Here is an 18180-nt window from a genome sequence, read left to right on the forward strand (position 1 = left end):
TTTAGAGTGTTTAATTACAATAATAATTGGCAGACTGGGAAGAAAAGTGAGTACTCAGCAGTTTTTCTGTTGTGCGTGAATGAAGCAATAATCCTCTTTTTTCCTGTTGATAAGATTTGGAAGCCATGCAGGCTTTTATGATGTGAACTGTTCCTTTGAGGTGAATGGGATAGTAGTTAGAAAAACAGATAAATAGGCAGACTTATTATGTAAGAGAATATTCACCTTTACAGCGGGCAATAAGGGCTTTCCTTTTTTTCACCTATCCGTGAACAAAAGCACTGGCAAAAACAATCTCATCGTAAAGTGGAGCTGGAATAACATCATCTTGGCTGTGGAGAATGCCAGTCAAAGCAGCTGGAACGGTTTCCACTGATTAAAAGCGGCAACTATACTGCCCAGAGGAAAAGGCACTAGAAAAGAGCAAGGGAAAGAAATAATAAGTGTAAACAATTTAACCATTCTTTAAGAAGCAAGTTTAATGTGCTTAAAATCTGCCTTCTTTGTATTTACAGAAACTCTTTGAGTGTCTGTCTTTGTCACCCATTGGGTGATCAGTGCTGTGGATAATGGAATGTGGGAAGCAGTTAATCTCAGATACACAGCATTTCTATGATTACTGGTATTTATTGATCAATACACGGAACATGATTTGAGGCTTTGTGTCCTGTTTAACCCTCTCTGTCTGTTTAAACTCCCCAATTTTTTTGTTTTGGTTTTTTTTTGGTTTTTTTTTTTGGTAAGTGCTTGGTGTTCAGATGTGCAAAATCTGCATTAAACCAACACATACCATAAACTGCCTAGAAATTAGATCTGCATGAATTTCCCTGCCCTTACTAACAGATTTCATTTGCACAAAATAAAACCAAGGGGACAAAATCGGGGACCAAAGGGGAGTTGTTGTCAGTTTACATATGCAATTCTCCTTCTGCACCTCTAGGCAATGCTGTTGATAAGGGCCAAGACTGAGCAAACCCTTCTATTAAAAACCCTTTTTTGTAAGATTTGTTCATAGCATGTGAAACTATTTTCAACTCCCTTGTAAAAAGGGTACCAATTCTCTCCTTGGCCTGCTGCACAACTATGCAAAAACATGCCTCAGCCATTAGTCCAAGTGAAAGCTAAAAGAATGTTCTCTGCATTTATATTTTAAAACTGAATGGTGCAAGACAATATTTTACGCTCAGGAAGAACCTGCTGCAGGAGTTAACTTACATTCATTGATTAGTCTTCCAGTTTCAGTTATGTAATCAGATTTTTGCCTCCAGTGGTCCAGGTAACCTTAAATCAAGAAACAGTCTGCCAACTAGTACCATATATTTTTTTCTCTTTACTCACAAACACATGTGTGCATACACACATTCTTATTGTACTTCACTGACACTGATGCTCCCACAGCCCCATCTTCTGGCAAAATAAAAGGGCATGGCTCCCATTTCCCAGTTGCTGCTCCATTTCAGTTGTGACAATGAATGATAGTGGTTTGCCGACATCCTTTTTGGGGGGGTTGGGGGGAACCAGGGATATGTAAATTGAGATCAGACTTTGTGTTCTTGGTGGAACTTTACTAACCAATCTAGGGCAATGTTACTGAACATTCCTTTTTTATATATTATTATACCTGTTTTTCTAATACGGATTCTAGCTTTGAAAAACTTTTTAGTTTCAATTTTCTCCCTTTTCTCGTTGTACTAACGCTTCTCTTTAATCTTATTTGCATTCAAATTACCTCACCAGGTGGTACACCAATTAGAGGTAAGAATGCTAAACTGTGCCTCAAATGTTCGTATCACTACATTTCTTCTTGCCATGACACGTTTCAGCAGTATGCCATCTCCAGCTATGATTTCATTCCAAACTCTGTCAGTACACAAGCTCATCTGCCATTCCTTCACACACGTGTTTGTTTTTGTTTATTTTTAGTGTCTGGCACCTTGTAGAATCATCCATTGCAGGCGTACATAGGTCAAAAGGGGTTATTCAGTGGAATATTTGTGAATTGGAAGGTGCAATTCTGGCTCATGCCACAGAGGGTTCTTTGATCTTTCCAATTCAGTTACTGTCTGGAGTATTGAGTCCAAGGAGGGTTGAAATATCCACTGTGGTTTCTGTCTGAAGGGTTGGGGTTAGGGTATTTTCACAAGAGAACAGTAATGTTCTTTCTTCTGTACTACGACTGACAGAAGCTGAACAACTAAAAATAAAATAATTCTTGAAGGGTCGTTTAGGAAGCATGGACTTTCTTTGAGAGTTATAAGTGCGTCTGTCCAGCTTGCCAGACCTTTCAATATGAAGGCAGAGGGAAGAGATATAATCAGCCAGCTCCATTCTCTCTGAAACTTAATACAGCCCTGTTGTGGCTATGGCTCAAAGATTTGTTGAGAGTAAAGGAATCTGACATATATCTGGTCATCTTAAATCTTATGTTGTTCAGCATACCTCCAGAGTAGCAGCTACATAGTCCCAAGCCTGCTAGAGTAATTTTTGTAATTTGAATACTCAAAGTGATTTCTGGAAGTAATCCTAAAATTGTAATCAGTACTATGTATAGTGATCCTGATCTCTTGTGATTTCAGTAACTGCTACTGTTGACTGATCCCTGAATTCTCTGAAATTTATTACCTCTGCTAAATTGTATTCTCTCAATTGTCCAATGCTACTTTTTTTTTTCTTCCTTGTCTTTCTTCATTAAATCATTGCTTCAAATTAATAATGCAGTCTTTGGTTCTGGTTCGGTTTCTGGGTGTTAATGTTTTCAGTTGTGCTAATATTTTTAGAACAAATGTGGATTGTTATTTCAAAAATGTTTGAATTGAATTTAGTGGAAAATCTGAGTCATGTGACCAAATGGTGTAGGCCTAATTGTCATCCAATCTTTGGAATGATTCAAGACTATCAGCTGTAATGTTATAAGTTCTTAAGCTATTTATCTAAAATTACAAAACATCTTGAAGCAAAACAATAAACCACATGTTAAGTAACCAAGCTATGCCTGTTTCTAGCCCCATCTTTACTCATACCAGACTGAGGCTTTTCCTGCATTTAGCTGTCATGTGTTTCTTACCAACAAGTGAGAACATTAACAACTTGGCACCAGAACCGCCATATGTTCGGTATATCCTTTTTGAGAGAATTGACTTACTGCTATAATGAGAATCATCCATCTCATAAAACATAAATCTCTCTATCTGAGTTCTAATGAGGTATTTTAAGAGTTTGCCTGACATTATTTAAAACGCATGTGTCCTGTTTGAATGTCAAAGCCGACATTTTTCTAAGTGCCAAGAGCCACCTCTTGGCATCTCATATGGGATTTCTGTCAGACTGACACCTTTTGTTAAACATACAGGCTACTGAATCTCTAGCAGGGGTAGAGGAAAGCATTTTTATGAAGGGAGGTTATGCTCACATAATGATAATGTTCTGAGGTCTTCCTAAAGGTAAGTTGCTGCATTTCCATGATGTATTAATTTGATCGAAATGAGACTAGACTAATGGATTATTGTGCCTGCAATTAGTTGGATGTTTATTTTCAATTATGCATAGTTGCTCGGTACATTGGATGAGGAAACCAGGCAATCTAATCTCTCTTGAGCAAAGGTGTGAAGGAAATCAGATAAAGTAGCTGGAGAAGCAGAGTGTTCTGTTTTGAAAACCTTTCTGTTGGCCTTGCAGGCATGAGTCCTACTTTTCCTCTGCAGAGATGCTGTCATTTTTCTAAGAGCTCTGTATTTGTGAGGCATGTTGTCACTTTTAACATTCCCCCTTTGCCTTTCAGGTGAGACCCAGGCTGAAAGGTCAGGGTGAGTTTTGATAGATTGTTCAGAGATATATGGCTCTAGTTGCTGATTGGCAGATTAGAGAAGAGGATAGATGAATGGACATGTGTTTTCAGGGATGATCATTAGATTGCAACAAATGAACCTTTAGAAGAAGTGATTTGTTTCTCTTTTATCAAATGCCGCTTCCTCTATTGCCATAAAGTGGAACAAAATAAGCACAATGGAAAATTAGATATTCTGATCTTCTGTTCTCTTGGAGCAGTTAGTGCTGTCATGTCAGACTTGGTGCAGGCAGCCCATCCTCCTCACAAAAAGCTTCTGTGTAGTCACCAGGGCACTCACTCATTCAATATTTGATAGCACTGTTAGCTTCCAAAATTGGTGATACAGCCAAATGCCACTGTAGTTGTCTAGTGACTCAATGATAACGTTTCTATGATGCTGTGTCATAACAGATACATGGGAAACAGTTAAAATAGGTACTTAACACTTTTCTCTGCCCTAATATGAATTTTATATGTTCAAAGCAAACGGAGCGTGAATTTAAAATACAAATACCTAAAAACTGACAGAGAAAAGCTGATTAATCTTTCATCTAATTCTTCTGATGTTATACAAATTTAATACTGCTTAACCCTGCTAAGAGACTGCCACCCTTTGGCAGTTTTGCAATTTTGCTTCCTGCAAAGCTTGCAAATCTCCCTTCCTCCCTCCTTTCTAAAGTGGAATAAAAAAGAAAGGGTGTTTGAAGTCTAGATGTATGATATATCTAAAAAAGCAAATTGGTGGCTGAATTGTATTCCTATATTTGCCTTGTGAACTGCTCAGTTCAAAGATCTTGCAGTGACTGCAGTCCTTGCATAAATCACAGAAACTCAGTTTCAGTCCAGATCTGACATGCCAATCATCAACCTCAGAGAGGAAACAATTAAGCAGGATCATAATGAGCTTCAATAGGAAAATTGCTGGGTTGATTCCCTTTCTTGCCTAATTGCCAATAAATTGGGCTTGGAGATGTTTGGCTGTCATTCTGTGAGGTCCATGTGATTATTAGAAATGCATATTTACAGAGCAACACAGACATGGCTCGCATTTGTGTGTAGCTAATTTTATTCTCCTATAACTCTGTACAGAATTGCTACTTTGATCCACTCAGAAATAAAAAAAAATAGCATTTGCCCAGAATTAATACATGTTTCTTGTAATCCTGCACTCTTATGTGAAATGAAGTCGTGCAAAAGATTTCCAGTTCCTGCTATTCAGACGTCTTACTTTCCAAACATTGTGTTAAAATGGAAACAGATTCAGTAAAAGCCAGGATATGTATAATTTATAGCCTAGCCCTACCTAGAAAAATAGAGAGCAAAGGAAAATCCACAATTTTTTTCCTCTAACCCTTTTTTATAAAGCCTTCCTCGTTCCCACTCAAATGATTTTCCTTTGCCATTTACACCCTAGGGTAGAGCACATGTACCTACACTAGAGAGAGGACTCAATATTGTAATCATCCATACATGCACTCACCTACTCACAGCTTGGATATATGTATCTATTCCCAGTCAAGGAATAAGTGATCAGAAGTCCTTTTTCTGGTGCTTCCCTCCAATTGTTATTGGCACACTGTTCAAATAATATATTTGTTTTATACTTAGAATGTCTAACAATAATTAAAATACAAAAAGTATAAAATATAATTAAGATTAAGATTAACTATTATATAAATTTTATAGAGGGGACATAAATTTACAGATTTTCTAAATTTAGAGAAAGAAAGTACCATTCTTTCTTTAGTCTCAAGAAAGTACCATTAAGTCTTCACTGTCCACTGTTCCAACATGCAAAAACCAGTGGTGAAATCTGGCCTGATCTATCCAGCTCACGTGAACCAGTAGTGCCGGCGGGTGGGAGGCTCCACCCACCTGCCGGGACATCATTACATCCCGTTTTTGACCCTCTGCACATGCGCAGAATGTTCTGCACAAGTGTAAAAGAGGTGTGCGTGCGCTCACATTCCCAAACCAGTAGTGAAGGTAAGTGCATTTCACCACTGGCAAAAGCAGTTTTCTGGGCCACATCGTTTAAGTCACAAAATTGTTTCTGCCACATTTCATCCAAATACCTAAACAGCAAAGGTATAAACTTTCAGGCTATTTAAAAGTCATTGGCATCCTTCAGTCTCAAGAGACTATGGTATCATGCTCTGGAAAGAGGTCCTAAAACAGCATCTAGTGTGACTAAAGGCCAATTCGAGAGTGGCAATCCCATCCACACTGAGGGCAGATATATTCTGTCCCCTGCCCAGCCCCCAGATTTCACTGATTCCGGGACTGCCTCTTTGCCTCAGCCTGCCGAACAAGTGTCTCTTCGAATTGGAGAAGGCCATGTTTAAAAATACAAAGTATGAAATGCTGCCTAGAAGGTAGCAGGAGCCAGACTTTTCTGATCAGTTTATTTTTATTTTCCAGACCTGATACAACAATAGAGAGGGCTCTCTATATCATTTTTATGAAATAGCAGAACATAATGAACTTCATTAGTTCTCCTGAGATACAGACTTATACTGCGGTCTCAGTTTATTGTTGTAAATGATTTAGGGGACAGTAGTTGATTCACATTATTTTCCCTTCTATTCCAATAATATGAAAACATGAATTTAACCTCCATACCTTGGAGTGGGAGGCCAGAAACAGCAATTTCTGTTCATGGCACTGTTTTCTTTGGCAAACAGAAATGGATTCAGACTCTGACAAGCAGAGTCTGCCTTTTCTCTTGGTTCAAGAGTGTACATAATTTTTGTGAGTGAAAGCTGCCTTCTACGATCTATGGAATCTCAACTTCTGGAATCACAAATGAAGTATTTATTCCCTGAGAAGTACCAGGTCCCATTCTTGGAATAGCAGTATCAAGGCTGCTTAAAATGTTCATTGTTTACTTATTTTTTGCCTTTATCTTTCGATAGCTACATCTCCCATAATTTGGAAGATAACAGAATAGGACTTAGTTCATTCACAGTGGCAAGATAAGAAGGAAGAGGGATACTGTTTCAATATATTTATCTGTAATGTGAATTAATGTGAATTAGGCAGAGTTTAGTATTCAGCCTGGTTGCTTAGATTGATATGATTGCTATTTGGGCTCTTTTTAAAGAAAGGGAATGGTAGAATGGAAGGGGTCTCATCCAAGATGTATTTTAAAATTTGAAGTAACTTAAAATTCAAAGCAGCAAAACCAATGAAATATCAAGAGTTATGTTACTATTAAGTACATTGAACAGAAAACCAATGGCACAGGATATAGTGAGTAAAAAATGTATGCCCTGGAAAATCTTCAGATTATATATCTGGGCCTTTCAAAGGTTCTGGTTGTACTATCTACTGATGCTGTTACTTGTTGATGTTGTTAGTAGGCAGAACAGTATAATTATATGTAAAATACAATAGAAACAAGGGATTTTTCGAGGTGAAAAAGTTGTGGTCCTTTTTATTGCTAGGCTTAAGGGTAAATTAATGATACTTTGTTGTGGAATGAAGTGTATTTTATAGATTAAGATAGTTAAAGGAAGATAGTGAACTAAGATTAGATTCCTTTGGATTTATTTATTTACTGTGCGTTTATTGAGGTTATATTTTGTTTTTGTGTTCATATAACACATAGAACTATCTACAACAATTTAAAATATTGTATAATATTTTGCTTTGGGAAAAATATTCAGCATAATTATTTTAAGTCTGGATTCCTTTGATAGTTTCTACATATGGAAGAAATTTATTTGGTAGATAAAAAGCAACTGAAAAGGTATCAATAATTTGTTTGACTATGAAGCTGTGAAAACTGGTCACAACAGATGCTTTATAGAAACAAGCATGGATACCCTACAAGAAGCAACAGGCATCATCTGTCCTCTTGTGTTCATGTTTGGAATAAGGGTACAGAACAGTAACATACATCTTGTTATAACCAGTGTCGTTTGTGTTTTGTTTCTACATAGGGGCTCTCCAAATTGAAAACAGCGAGGAGTCGGATCAAGGCAAATATGAATGTGTCGCTACAAACAGTGCAGGGACCCGTTACTCTGCTCCAGCAAACCTTTATGTGCGAGGTAAAGTTTGAGAAGGCAAGCTTCCATCCCTTTCCCACTTCTCTTCCATAGTCATTGCCTCTCAAATCACCCATTCAACATTGCAGCAAGAGAATACTTCAGTGATGCTTTGTGAGTGATGAAACTAAAATCCCTAACCCATGAATTCAAGCCCTGGAAGACCCTTCCTTTCCTTTGAGGGTAATATGAGTGATGGTAAGATTGAAACAGTCAATGTCAGAATCTGTCTTTTCATCATTCATTCATGGTGGGGAGGGGGGAGAAAAAGTAAAAGACAGAAAGACGGAAAGACTTTTGGGGCTCTGTAAAGTTTTTCTTCCTAGGTTTGATCTGTTCTCTGGCAGGTGAGCACTATACTACATTGGCCCAAGAATAGATGTAGCTTTCATGTGTTCTATTGATCAACACCTCCTCTACAACAGGGATAATTGCTGAACCTATTAGAATAGTTGCAATTCCTGCTGTGATCCAGCTGCAGTTTGTTTCATAAAGCCATTTTGCCAAACTATTTTCAAATCTCTTATTTCGTTCCTGTGCTCAAAATAGGAAGAGCCTTGATTTCTGTTTGTAGGTCAAAGAATTCAGTACTTCATTAAGAGCATGCTTTTTTTCTGGGGTGTTTTACAAGGAGATAAAATTTTGCTTCAGCCAAGAAAAAGTTATGTTAGAGACCCTTCACGGTTAAAGGTCTGACACTTGTCTAAAAGGGGTGGGGGTGGGAAGGAAGCCCGCAGTGTAGTAGCCTTTGATGGGCAGTTAAATCCATATTTTATTTTTACCCAGAGTCTAGATTGTAACAACTGCTTGTTTAAATAGAACATTTCCTCCCTTCTTTCTTCCCTCCCTTCCTTCCTTCCCATTCTCACTCCCAGCCACTTCTGAACATACATACATAGACCATTTATGACAGAAAGCTGCATTAACCAAGCCCAGGAATGGTTATTCTAAGGAAAGACACAAATGACATGCTGGAAGATTGCTTCTCACTTTCTCAGTTGCTCTCATAGTGTTTAGACCTCATTTTCTACAACTGCTTTTCCATTTTACAAAACAATTTTGACAAACTTACAAAAAGCTGAAGTTTAAAATATGCTTAGAGCTCAATGTAAACACCCATTTCACAACTGTAATGTGATCATGCTTGATCTCATACTTTTTGTATTATTATAAAAAAAAAATCAGACCAAATCTAGTAAAATGAATACTCTTATCTCTAGAGAGCAGGAGGGGCAGAAATGTTTATTTGAATGTATGTCACTCTTACACTGTTGGAAAAGCAATTGCACGTTTTCAGCCACGTTCTCTTTTAAGTGCTTTTCCCTTTGTCCAGGCTTGCAAGCAGATTTAGGAAAGCTAATGTTTCACCTGAATGCCCAGCTTGCCAAGCCAAAGGAACTTCTCAAAACCAGCCTGATTCCCTGTTTGCTGAGTCTTTATTTAGATAGAGAACTCCCTTTGGATTTTAAGTAGTGCAGTAAACTGTGGCCTCAAGTCTTGATGTGAAAAGCAGGTTGTTCATCTAGCTGACTGGTTGGCTGAGTCTGCAGATAAGGTGACATGAGCCCAGCTTCTGCTAGGAAGATTTTTCAGCCCTGCATGTATGGCTCATTTTCTATTTAACCATTGTGCTTCTAAAGCATAAATTTTGGAATAAAACTCCATTTTATTGCACATAATCTTTACAAGGTTGGATTCCAAGCTGCAGAGTTGTGATAAAGCCCATAGTATAAAAGACAGGTTACTACTTAAATTGTCTCCTGTGGAAGTTTGCCACAGGTACTGTTAGCCAGATAATATTTAGGCAGATGCTTTTGTTTTGCAAAACAAAACCAGTTGACCAATATTTCTTTTGCAATTCTCTAACTTCCAGACCATTTTTATGTCTGTTTTATATACAATTAGGAAGTTGTTTTCCTTGGCTTCTTACATCTGAGTAAGCAAAATAAGGGATGTGTAAGATTATTGTACATATTACTGTAGCCATATAATTACTTTATAATTTAATTGCTTGGGAGCACATGATACTTCTGCCATGATAGTGGTTTTCTGCTTGGCATCAGTAGGGGTTAAGGGAGGGGAAGGGAAGGAAAGAAATGCTTATTTTTCCCTGTGATTTCTGCACATATATACATATATTTGTTTTTGTGCCTCTTTTGTCCCCAAAAAATAGATCTTAACAACCCAAAAAGTAAAGATACCTAAACAATAATCTGTATCACTGCTTTCTCTTACATGAAATTATCTGTAAAGCGTAATCCTCTTCAAGATCCTGCTATACTTCTTATCAATAAAAAAGGCTGGTCAGAATGCAAAATTAAAATTTTTCTGCAAAAGAAACTGATTTAAAGGAATTCTTCTCCAAGGGTGTCTAGATGAGATTTTGGTGGGGAGCAAAATCACTGTTCTTCTGACTGAAAGGTCTAGTATTGCACCGTAATTCTGATACTATTTGTTTTTCATGGCACATAATTCTTTAATGTTGCCTTGGGAAGTTTTTTAGCAGTGGAATGTAATATAGAAAATGCCTGTCTCCTTTAAAAATTACTTTTGCTAAATTGCCCGACATTTTCAACCCTTCTTTGACACTGCAATTCAAAGAGGAATTTTTATATTTTTGTAAAATAAATTTACAATACGATAAATTTAATTTCTGGTAATTAGATTGCCTGGTCTTTAATAATGTGCAATGGGAATAGTGCTGTAGCATATCAGTGATAAAGAGCCCAGTTTGATATAGTAGTTTAAGTCACCAGAGTAGAACCAAGAGACCATTAGGCACAAAGCCAACTGGGTGATCTTGAGCCAACCACTTTCTCAGTCCTAGGAAAGAGGCTGTAGTAAGCCACTTCTGAATATCTTGATAAGGAAACTGCATGGACTTGTCTAGGTACTTGCCAGTAGTCAACACTGACTCAGAGCCCCTCCAAGAAAAACAAAAACACAATAATCAGTGGTAGTCCCAAAGATGCTTTTTTTCAAAAGGCAATTAGAAACTTTTTCCTTGAAGAAGTTTTGCTTGTTATCCAAGAAGCTTCTTCAGTTCTGACTGAATGATGAAGGATGAAAGGATTTATATTCCTTGCAGTCATCTGGTCATTAATACTCTTTCTGATAGTTGTGGAGGCCACATGGGGGGGTCACCTGAAATGAACAACAAATGAAGCAATGTTGTCATTCCATACATTGCAGAAATATCTGAAAAGCTCAGGAGGATTTTCACCCAACACAATATACATACACACTTTAAACCTAAAAATGCACTAAAGGCAGAAGTTTGTCCACCCCAAGTGCAAAACACCCAGACACAAACTGAGCAATACGATATATGCAGTACAGTGCAATGAGACCTGTACAGATCTGTACATTGAAGAAACAAAACAACTACTTCACAAACACATGGCACAACAAAGGAGAACAAACCCATCAGGACCAGATTCAACAGTCCATCTGCATTTGAAAGACAAAGACCACACTTCTGAAGAAAGCAAAGTCCACATTGTGGACAGAGAGGACTGCTGGTTTGAAAGAAGGATCAAAGAGACCATCTACATTATGATTGAACAGCCCTCGCTCAACAGGAGAAGGATATGATACACTTACCTCCTGTTTACAGCACACAGTCCTTTCAGAAGTTCCAAGAAGGTTCCACACCCATTTGCACTATTCAGCTGACTCTGAGTGCACAGATACACCTCCAAGTGGCCTCCACAACTCTCAGAGTGCTAACGAACAAGGTGCAAGGAATACAGGTAATCCTCAATTTACAACCACAAATCTATGTTGTTATGTGAGAAATTTGTTAAGTGTTAAGAAATTTGCCCCATTTTACGACTTTTCCTGCCACATTTGTTAAGTGAATCACTGCAGTTGTTAAATTACTAACACAGTTATTAAGTGAATCTGGCTTCCCCATTGACTCTGCTTGTCAGAAGATTGCAAAAGGGGTTCACATGACCCCAGGCAACCATCATAAACATGAATCAGTTGTCAAGCATCCAAATGTAAATCATGTGACCTTGGGGAATGCTACAGTGGTCATAAGTGTGAAAAATGGTCATAAGTTGCTTTTTTCAGTGCTGTTGTAACTTCGAACGGTCACTAAATGAGCTGTTGTAAGTCGAGGACTACCTGTATAAATCCTTCCACCCTCCACCATTCAGTCAGAATGGAAGAAGCTTCTTGGGCAAGAAGTGAAAAGTCTTCAAAGAAAAACAAAGTCCAGTTGCCTTTTGGAAAAAAAGCACCTTTGGGACAACCATGACCTGGATATCTTGAGAATCTCCATAGACAACCAATGGTAGTGAAGCATTGGACTATCCAAACTTTCCACTACCAGACTGGCCTTTAATGTAACAGATTCTGTGGGTACAGACCAGGGGTGAAATGCTCCCGGTTCGGACCGGATCACCCAATCCAATAGCGATGGAGGCAGGTGGTTCGGAGAACCCGTAGCAAAAATCCCTGCCCCCCCCCCCCATGCCCAGCTGAGCCGCACAATCATCAGAGGCTTTTTTTTTTTACTTTTAAAAGCAGTTTTTCTACAACCTTTTTGGCCAAAAAATGCTTTTAAAAGTAAAAAAAAAAGCCTCTGATTATCGCGCGGCTCAGCTAGGACCGTCAAAGGCTTTTAAAAGAAAAAAACCTTTTTTTTCTTTTAAATGCCTCTGACGATCCCAGCTGAGTTGCCTGATCGGCAGAGGCTTTTTAAAAAAGCCTCTGCCGATCAGGCAACTCAGTTGGGATCGTCAGAGCCTTTTGAAAGCATTTTTTTACAACCTCTTCAGAGTTTTAAAAGTAAAAAAAAAATGGCCACGCCCACCCAGTCACATTACCCCCCCACACACATACACCAAGCCACGCCCACAGAACCGGTAGTAACAAATTTTAGATTTCACCACTGGTACAGACTTTATTGGAAGAGACACATTTGAATTAAGACCTGCAAATACTACGTTCAGTAGAATCAAATAGAGGTTGCACAATAATTCAAAAGGTCAATAACAGTTAGTTGTTACTTCAGCCTGTTATTCTTAAATATGAGCAAACAGTAATTCTAAAAATGCATATTGTCTTTCTAAAATCCAGTTATGCCTGAGTTCCATGGATTTAAGGATAACTTTAACCAATGTGTAATTTTTCAACTGTGGTGAAAACTGTGTAGGTATTCCTTGATTTATGACCACAGTTGAGACCATAATTCCCACTGCTAAGCAAGACAATTGTTAAGTGAGTCATGCCTAATTTTATAACCCTTTTTGCCATGGTTGTTAAGCGAATCACTGCATCTGTTAGGTGAATCACACAGATGTTAAACAAATCCCCCACTGTCTTTCCTTGTCAGAAGCCTGCTGGGAAGATTGCAAATGGCGATCACACGACCATGGGGTACTGCAACTGTTGTAAATACATACCAGTTGCCAAGCATCCAAATTACGTGACCGTGGGAATGCTGTGACTGTCATAAGTGTGAGAAGCAGTCTTAAGTCACTTTTTTCGATGCTGCTGTAACTTGGAGCAGTTGCTAAAGTAAGAGTTGTTAGTTGAGAATACCTGTATTTGGAAAGAATTAATTCAAACCAGTCGGCTTGTTTCTGGTACCATAGCCAATACAAGGGGAAATCCTTATATTACTGTGGATGTGATTGTCCTAGCACAAAGGACAAGCACAAGTCTGCAGAAAGAAAGAAATGTCATCCTTCCTTTCTGAAGAGATATAAGAAGGTGTTTTATATGAACCAGTTTCTTAGCACCAAGGTGTCTGCTCTGCCAGGTGGCCTCTTGGCATCTTTCATGTCACTTATTACTTGATCCTTCACACGAAGAACTGGCACTCTGTCAGAGTTTTGCTGCAGAGATTCTCTGTGTAAAATCAGTTAAGCTAATTTTACTAGACAGGTCAAGCTTGAGTATGATCCACTCATGCTCTAATAGCTGAAACTGTTGGGAAAGAACTGGCCCAAGATAAAAATCATTTGGTGGCAAACGTAACTCTTTTCAGAATTGCTTGATATGCAGAAATATAGCTAAATTCTTTTAAGTACTTGCCAGCACATTCCTGCAAGGATGCATAATTAAGAATAAGTCTAATAAGGTTAAAAAGAAAACTAAGATAAGCACATGAGACATAGCTCTGTTCCGATGATTCAGTCACATATGGATCTCAACACACAAGGACTGGCGAATAGTCCCTCCTCTTTTCTGTGTCATGCTGTGATCTCGGAATAATGGTTCATCCATGGCATAATGCAGTCAGTTGCTGAAGAAACCCTGGGCTCTTGAGAAGGCCCTGTGTGAGCTGCCACTTCCACAGATAAAAGCAGGGAAGATACCCCCTGCAAGAAGCCATAATCATGTACCCATGGGATAAGGGGAGGACTGTTTCCTTGTATTGAAATACACATGTAGGCAGTGGTGGGATTCAAGTAATTTAACAACCGGTTCTCTGCCCTAATGATTTCTTCCAATAACCAGTTCACCAAACTGCTTAGAAAGTTAACAACCGGTTCTTCCGAAATAGTGCGAACTGGCTGAATCACACCACTGAATGTAGGCCTATGGCCTGAATGATCAGTATCAAATTTCTTTCTCAAACAGAACTTTAATAAGAAAAAAATATTTAAAGATAGCAATAACACTTAGGCTTATATACCGCTTCATAGGTCTCTAAGCAGTTTACAGAGTCAGCATATTGCCTCCACGTTTATTTATTTTTTTGCCAATTTCTTTCATAGGTTTTCCTTTTGTTCCTTTCTTCCACATAGGTATACAGGTAGTCCTCGACTTACAACAGTTCATTTAGTGACCATTCAGAGTTACAATGGCACTGAAAAAAGTATAAGTTCAGACTTATAACTGTTTTTCCACACTTATGACCATTGAAGCACCACCATAGTCACACGATCAAAATTCAGATGCTTGGCAGCTGATTCATGTTCATGATGGCTGCAGTGTCCCAGGGTCATGTGATCAGCTTTTGCAATTTTCTGTCAAGCAAAATCAATGAGAAATCTAGATTCACTTAAAAACCATGTTACTAACTTCACAAACGCGATGATTCAGTTACCTGTGGTAAGAAAAGTCATAAAATTGGACAAACTCGCTTAACAAATGTTTCACTTAGCAGCATAAATTTTGGGGTGAATTATGGTCATAACTCAAGGACTAACTGTAGTACCTAGTGATATAACTTAAGTTTACAAAGAACAGTACAGGTAGTCCTTGATTTATGACCATAGTTGAGTCTGGAATTACAGTTGTAATCGAAGCATCATGTGACTGGATTTGTATTTTTGTGACCCTTTTCGGGGGGGCAGATGGTTGTTAACACCACAGTCATTAAGCAAATCCCTTTTCCCCAATGGGCATTTTTTGCTGGAAACTGGAAGTAAATGCCAGAAACTAGCAAAAAAAATCAGAAATGTGGTCATATCATCTCAGAAAGCTGTAAATGGTCATAAAAGAGAGCTGATGACCAAGAACCCAAAATGCGATATCGTGACTGTGTGGTGTGTGTGTAGTCATCATAACATCAAAAATGGGTCAAAAGTAGCTCTGGGGAGATCTTGAACAGTCTGTACAGACATTTTAAAGCACATAGCCAACATATATTTAGAATTAGAAACTGCCCTTACCTTAAAGTTACATTAGATGTCCATTATTGATAATATGAGATGATATGAAATTAAATCACTTCCTTTCCATTTCATATTATTGGCCAACTCCCTGAAATAGCACATGTGATTAAAAAGTAACTTGTTACTCTATAGAATGCAAGTTCAGGATAAATTGATTTATAATGAAGGCAATCAGAAAGCTAAGATAACCTTGAGGAAGAAACTGTAAGATAAATGAGAGTTGACAATTGCACAAAATAAAGAGGGGAAAGAAAAGGGAAAAAAGAGACTATAATAATTTATGACAAGTCAGAGAGTAATTAAACATGGAGGAATAGATTTATTGGTCAGTCTCCCAAAAGGAAACAATTTATATCATACTCTGTCTGCTGAGCTGTTATTGTTAAGTAGTAAAGTTTTAATGATGACCTGGTCCTCTGAGTAACTAGAACAGTAACATCCTACACCCCCCACCCCCACAATGTCTTAGAAACTATGTAAGTTCAAATGTCAATGAGTTTTAACATTTTGTAGCAGTGAGATCTTAGAGGAATAGTTTTTTATCTTCAAAAATAAATTTGGAAAAATAATTGTACTTTATTCAAATACATTCTGATTTCACATAATGATTATAGCTTCTGTTTTCCCTTTAATGCCAAATTTATTCTTGGATAGTTAATGAATTAAAGATAAAACTGACAGAAATAAAAAATAAAATAATGTTGAATGGAACATTTTTATATAACTTATAAACAAACATTACTGAATGTACAGTTGAATAGCATAAAATGCATTTTGTATGGTGTTACAGATTTATAATGAATAAAGAGGACTTTATACACAGTAGACATATAATCAGTGGAATACTTTAGCACAGACTAGAAACCTAGTCTTATTTATTTAGGGCATAAATGCTCTTGGCTTATCTTTGAATACATATGCAAACATCTGCACTTCAAAACTAATAATAGTTAATAATTCCCCACATTAGAGAGGTGCAGGGGGCTTTGGTGGTAACCATTAACAATGGAGTACAAGTTGGCTCCCAACCTCACTGATTTCTGGATCTTTTATTGCTGCATTTTTAAAACTGCATATTGATTGACTGTGTATTTTGTCTTTGTAAACTCTGAGAATCTTTCAGAAGTACAGCAATCTATAAAGGTAATTTTTAAAAGCCTCAGTTCTCTTTGTAGTAAAACAACTATTTATTGAAAAGAAGAAATGTAGAACACGAATGTTCTAAATAGAGAGGGTTTGGCTTTGGAATCCACCAATGCAAATTCCCTTTAGGGCAGGAGTTATTATTTCCATCACTTCCTAGTTTTGGTAATAGCCAATCTACTACTGAGTTGTTTACTTTTAATATGGGAAAGGATACCGCTCCAAAAATTGAACCCAGTACCAGATGCATCCCTCAGGGCAAAATGATTGCCTAGCTTTCTTCTAAATAAATCAGAGAAATGTAACTGAGAAAATGATTATGTGAAAGAAAGAAACATCCTTTGAAATAATTGTAATAAACATCTAAGGCCAGCTGTGCCATGTTTTAGGAAGAGAATTTTAAAAATGGAAAGGTTGGCATTTGTTTGCATAGCTCCTAAATTATGAGTTTAATATTCTTGTTGTTGGATTTTACAATAACCATCTATTGTTCTGATTTGATTCATCTTCTATTTTGTTGTTTATTTCTACACTGAGAAGAGTGTCCTATTATTGCTTCTCCTTTATAATACTGATGCTATTGGCCCTCATCAAGTGAGGCAGACTTAATGGCTATTTTTAGCAAATAATGTCCATAAAAGCCAATTTTGCGTCTTGTAGGACAAAAGCTTATGGTTGCTTTTATTTATTTATATGGTTATTGCATCTTAATGTTGCTCTTCCTAGGTCCAATGTAATTTACTGCAATTCTTAGTATGTCAGGATTCTAAAAAGAGGGGAGAGTGCCAGAGATAAGGGGTGAAATGATAGGCTCAGAAGAGAGAAAATAAGCATTACAATTTAGTAGGTCCTGAAATATTTACTGATAAAACAAAGGCAATTTCAATATTAGATATGAAAAACTATAGTTTCTCCCATTCTTCAGTCTTTCCAGAGTGGAATCAGCTCTAATGTTTATTCCCTATAGTCCATTAGTATCAGCAGAGATTAAGAGATAATCCATGAGTAGTAAATTACAGGCCCGGAGCTTATTCTTGACTGACAGCCCAGCAAGGTAACTATTTATATTAATGTGTTTCATAAGTACCTCTTCCTTATTGTAATCCAAAGCACTTTGGCCTCCAGGGTGAAGTCAGGCAGTTCAATATTGAACAGTATTATCCCACTGTAATGTTTTGAGCATCACAGTTTTCTTTTTATATTGCTCACCTCAGTCCTAGAGGTCCTTTTCATAGAAAGTGGATAATTCTGAACAAAGTAGACCCTTAAGCCCAGTTCTGATAGTAAATTTGCTTGTGGGTGGCACCAAATAAAATGGTTGATTTTATTTCTTGAATAACAATAATGGCAACAGAGAGCACAAAAGCATGCACAAAAGCATCACAAAAGCATGCATCTCTAATGTGTTAAACAAAACTAGTTTTAAATATATATCCGTGTCATATATAACTAACAGTATTAATATAGAAGTCGGTTTACTTAACAATAGAAAAGAACAGAGAGTTAAGCATGTAAACTTGTA

The 18180-nt window shown here is 37.5% G+C and overlaps 1 protein-coding gene across 22 annotated transcripts in view; it reads left to right on the forward strand.

The window, feature by feature from the left end:
• The window catches only part of PTPRF (protein tyrosine phosphatase receptor type F), a 529684-nt gene that overhangs the window by 415097 nt on the left and 96407 nt on the right, over nt 1–18180 (forward strand). For all 22 annotated transcript variants that reach the window (XM_087889625.1, XM_087889634.1, XM_087889639.1 and 19 more), the window contains one exon: nt 7771–7881. In XM_087889625.1, the coding sequence (XP_087745751.1) occupies nt 7771–7881 (111 nt within the window). The remainder of the gene's footprint in view (nt 1–7770; nt 7882–18180) is intronic.

This window comes from Pantherophis guttatus, chromosome 3, assembly GCF_059756535.1.
Source record: "Pantherophis guttatus breed Tessera chromosome 3, ASM5975653v1, whole genome shotgun sequence".
Taxonomy (NCBI): Eukaryota; Metazoa; Chordata; class Lepidosauria; order Squamata; family Colubridae; genus Pantherophis; species Pantherophis guttatus.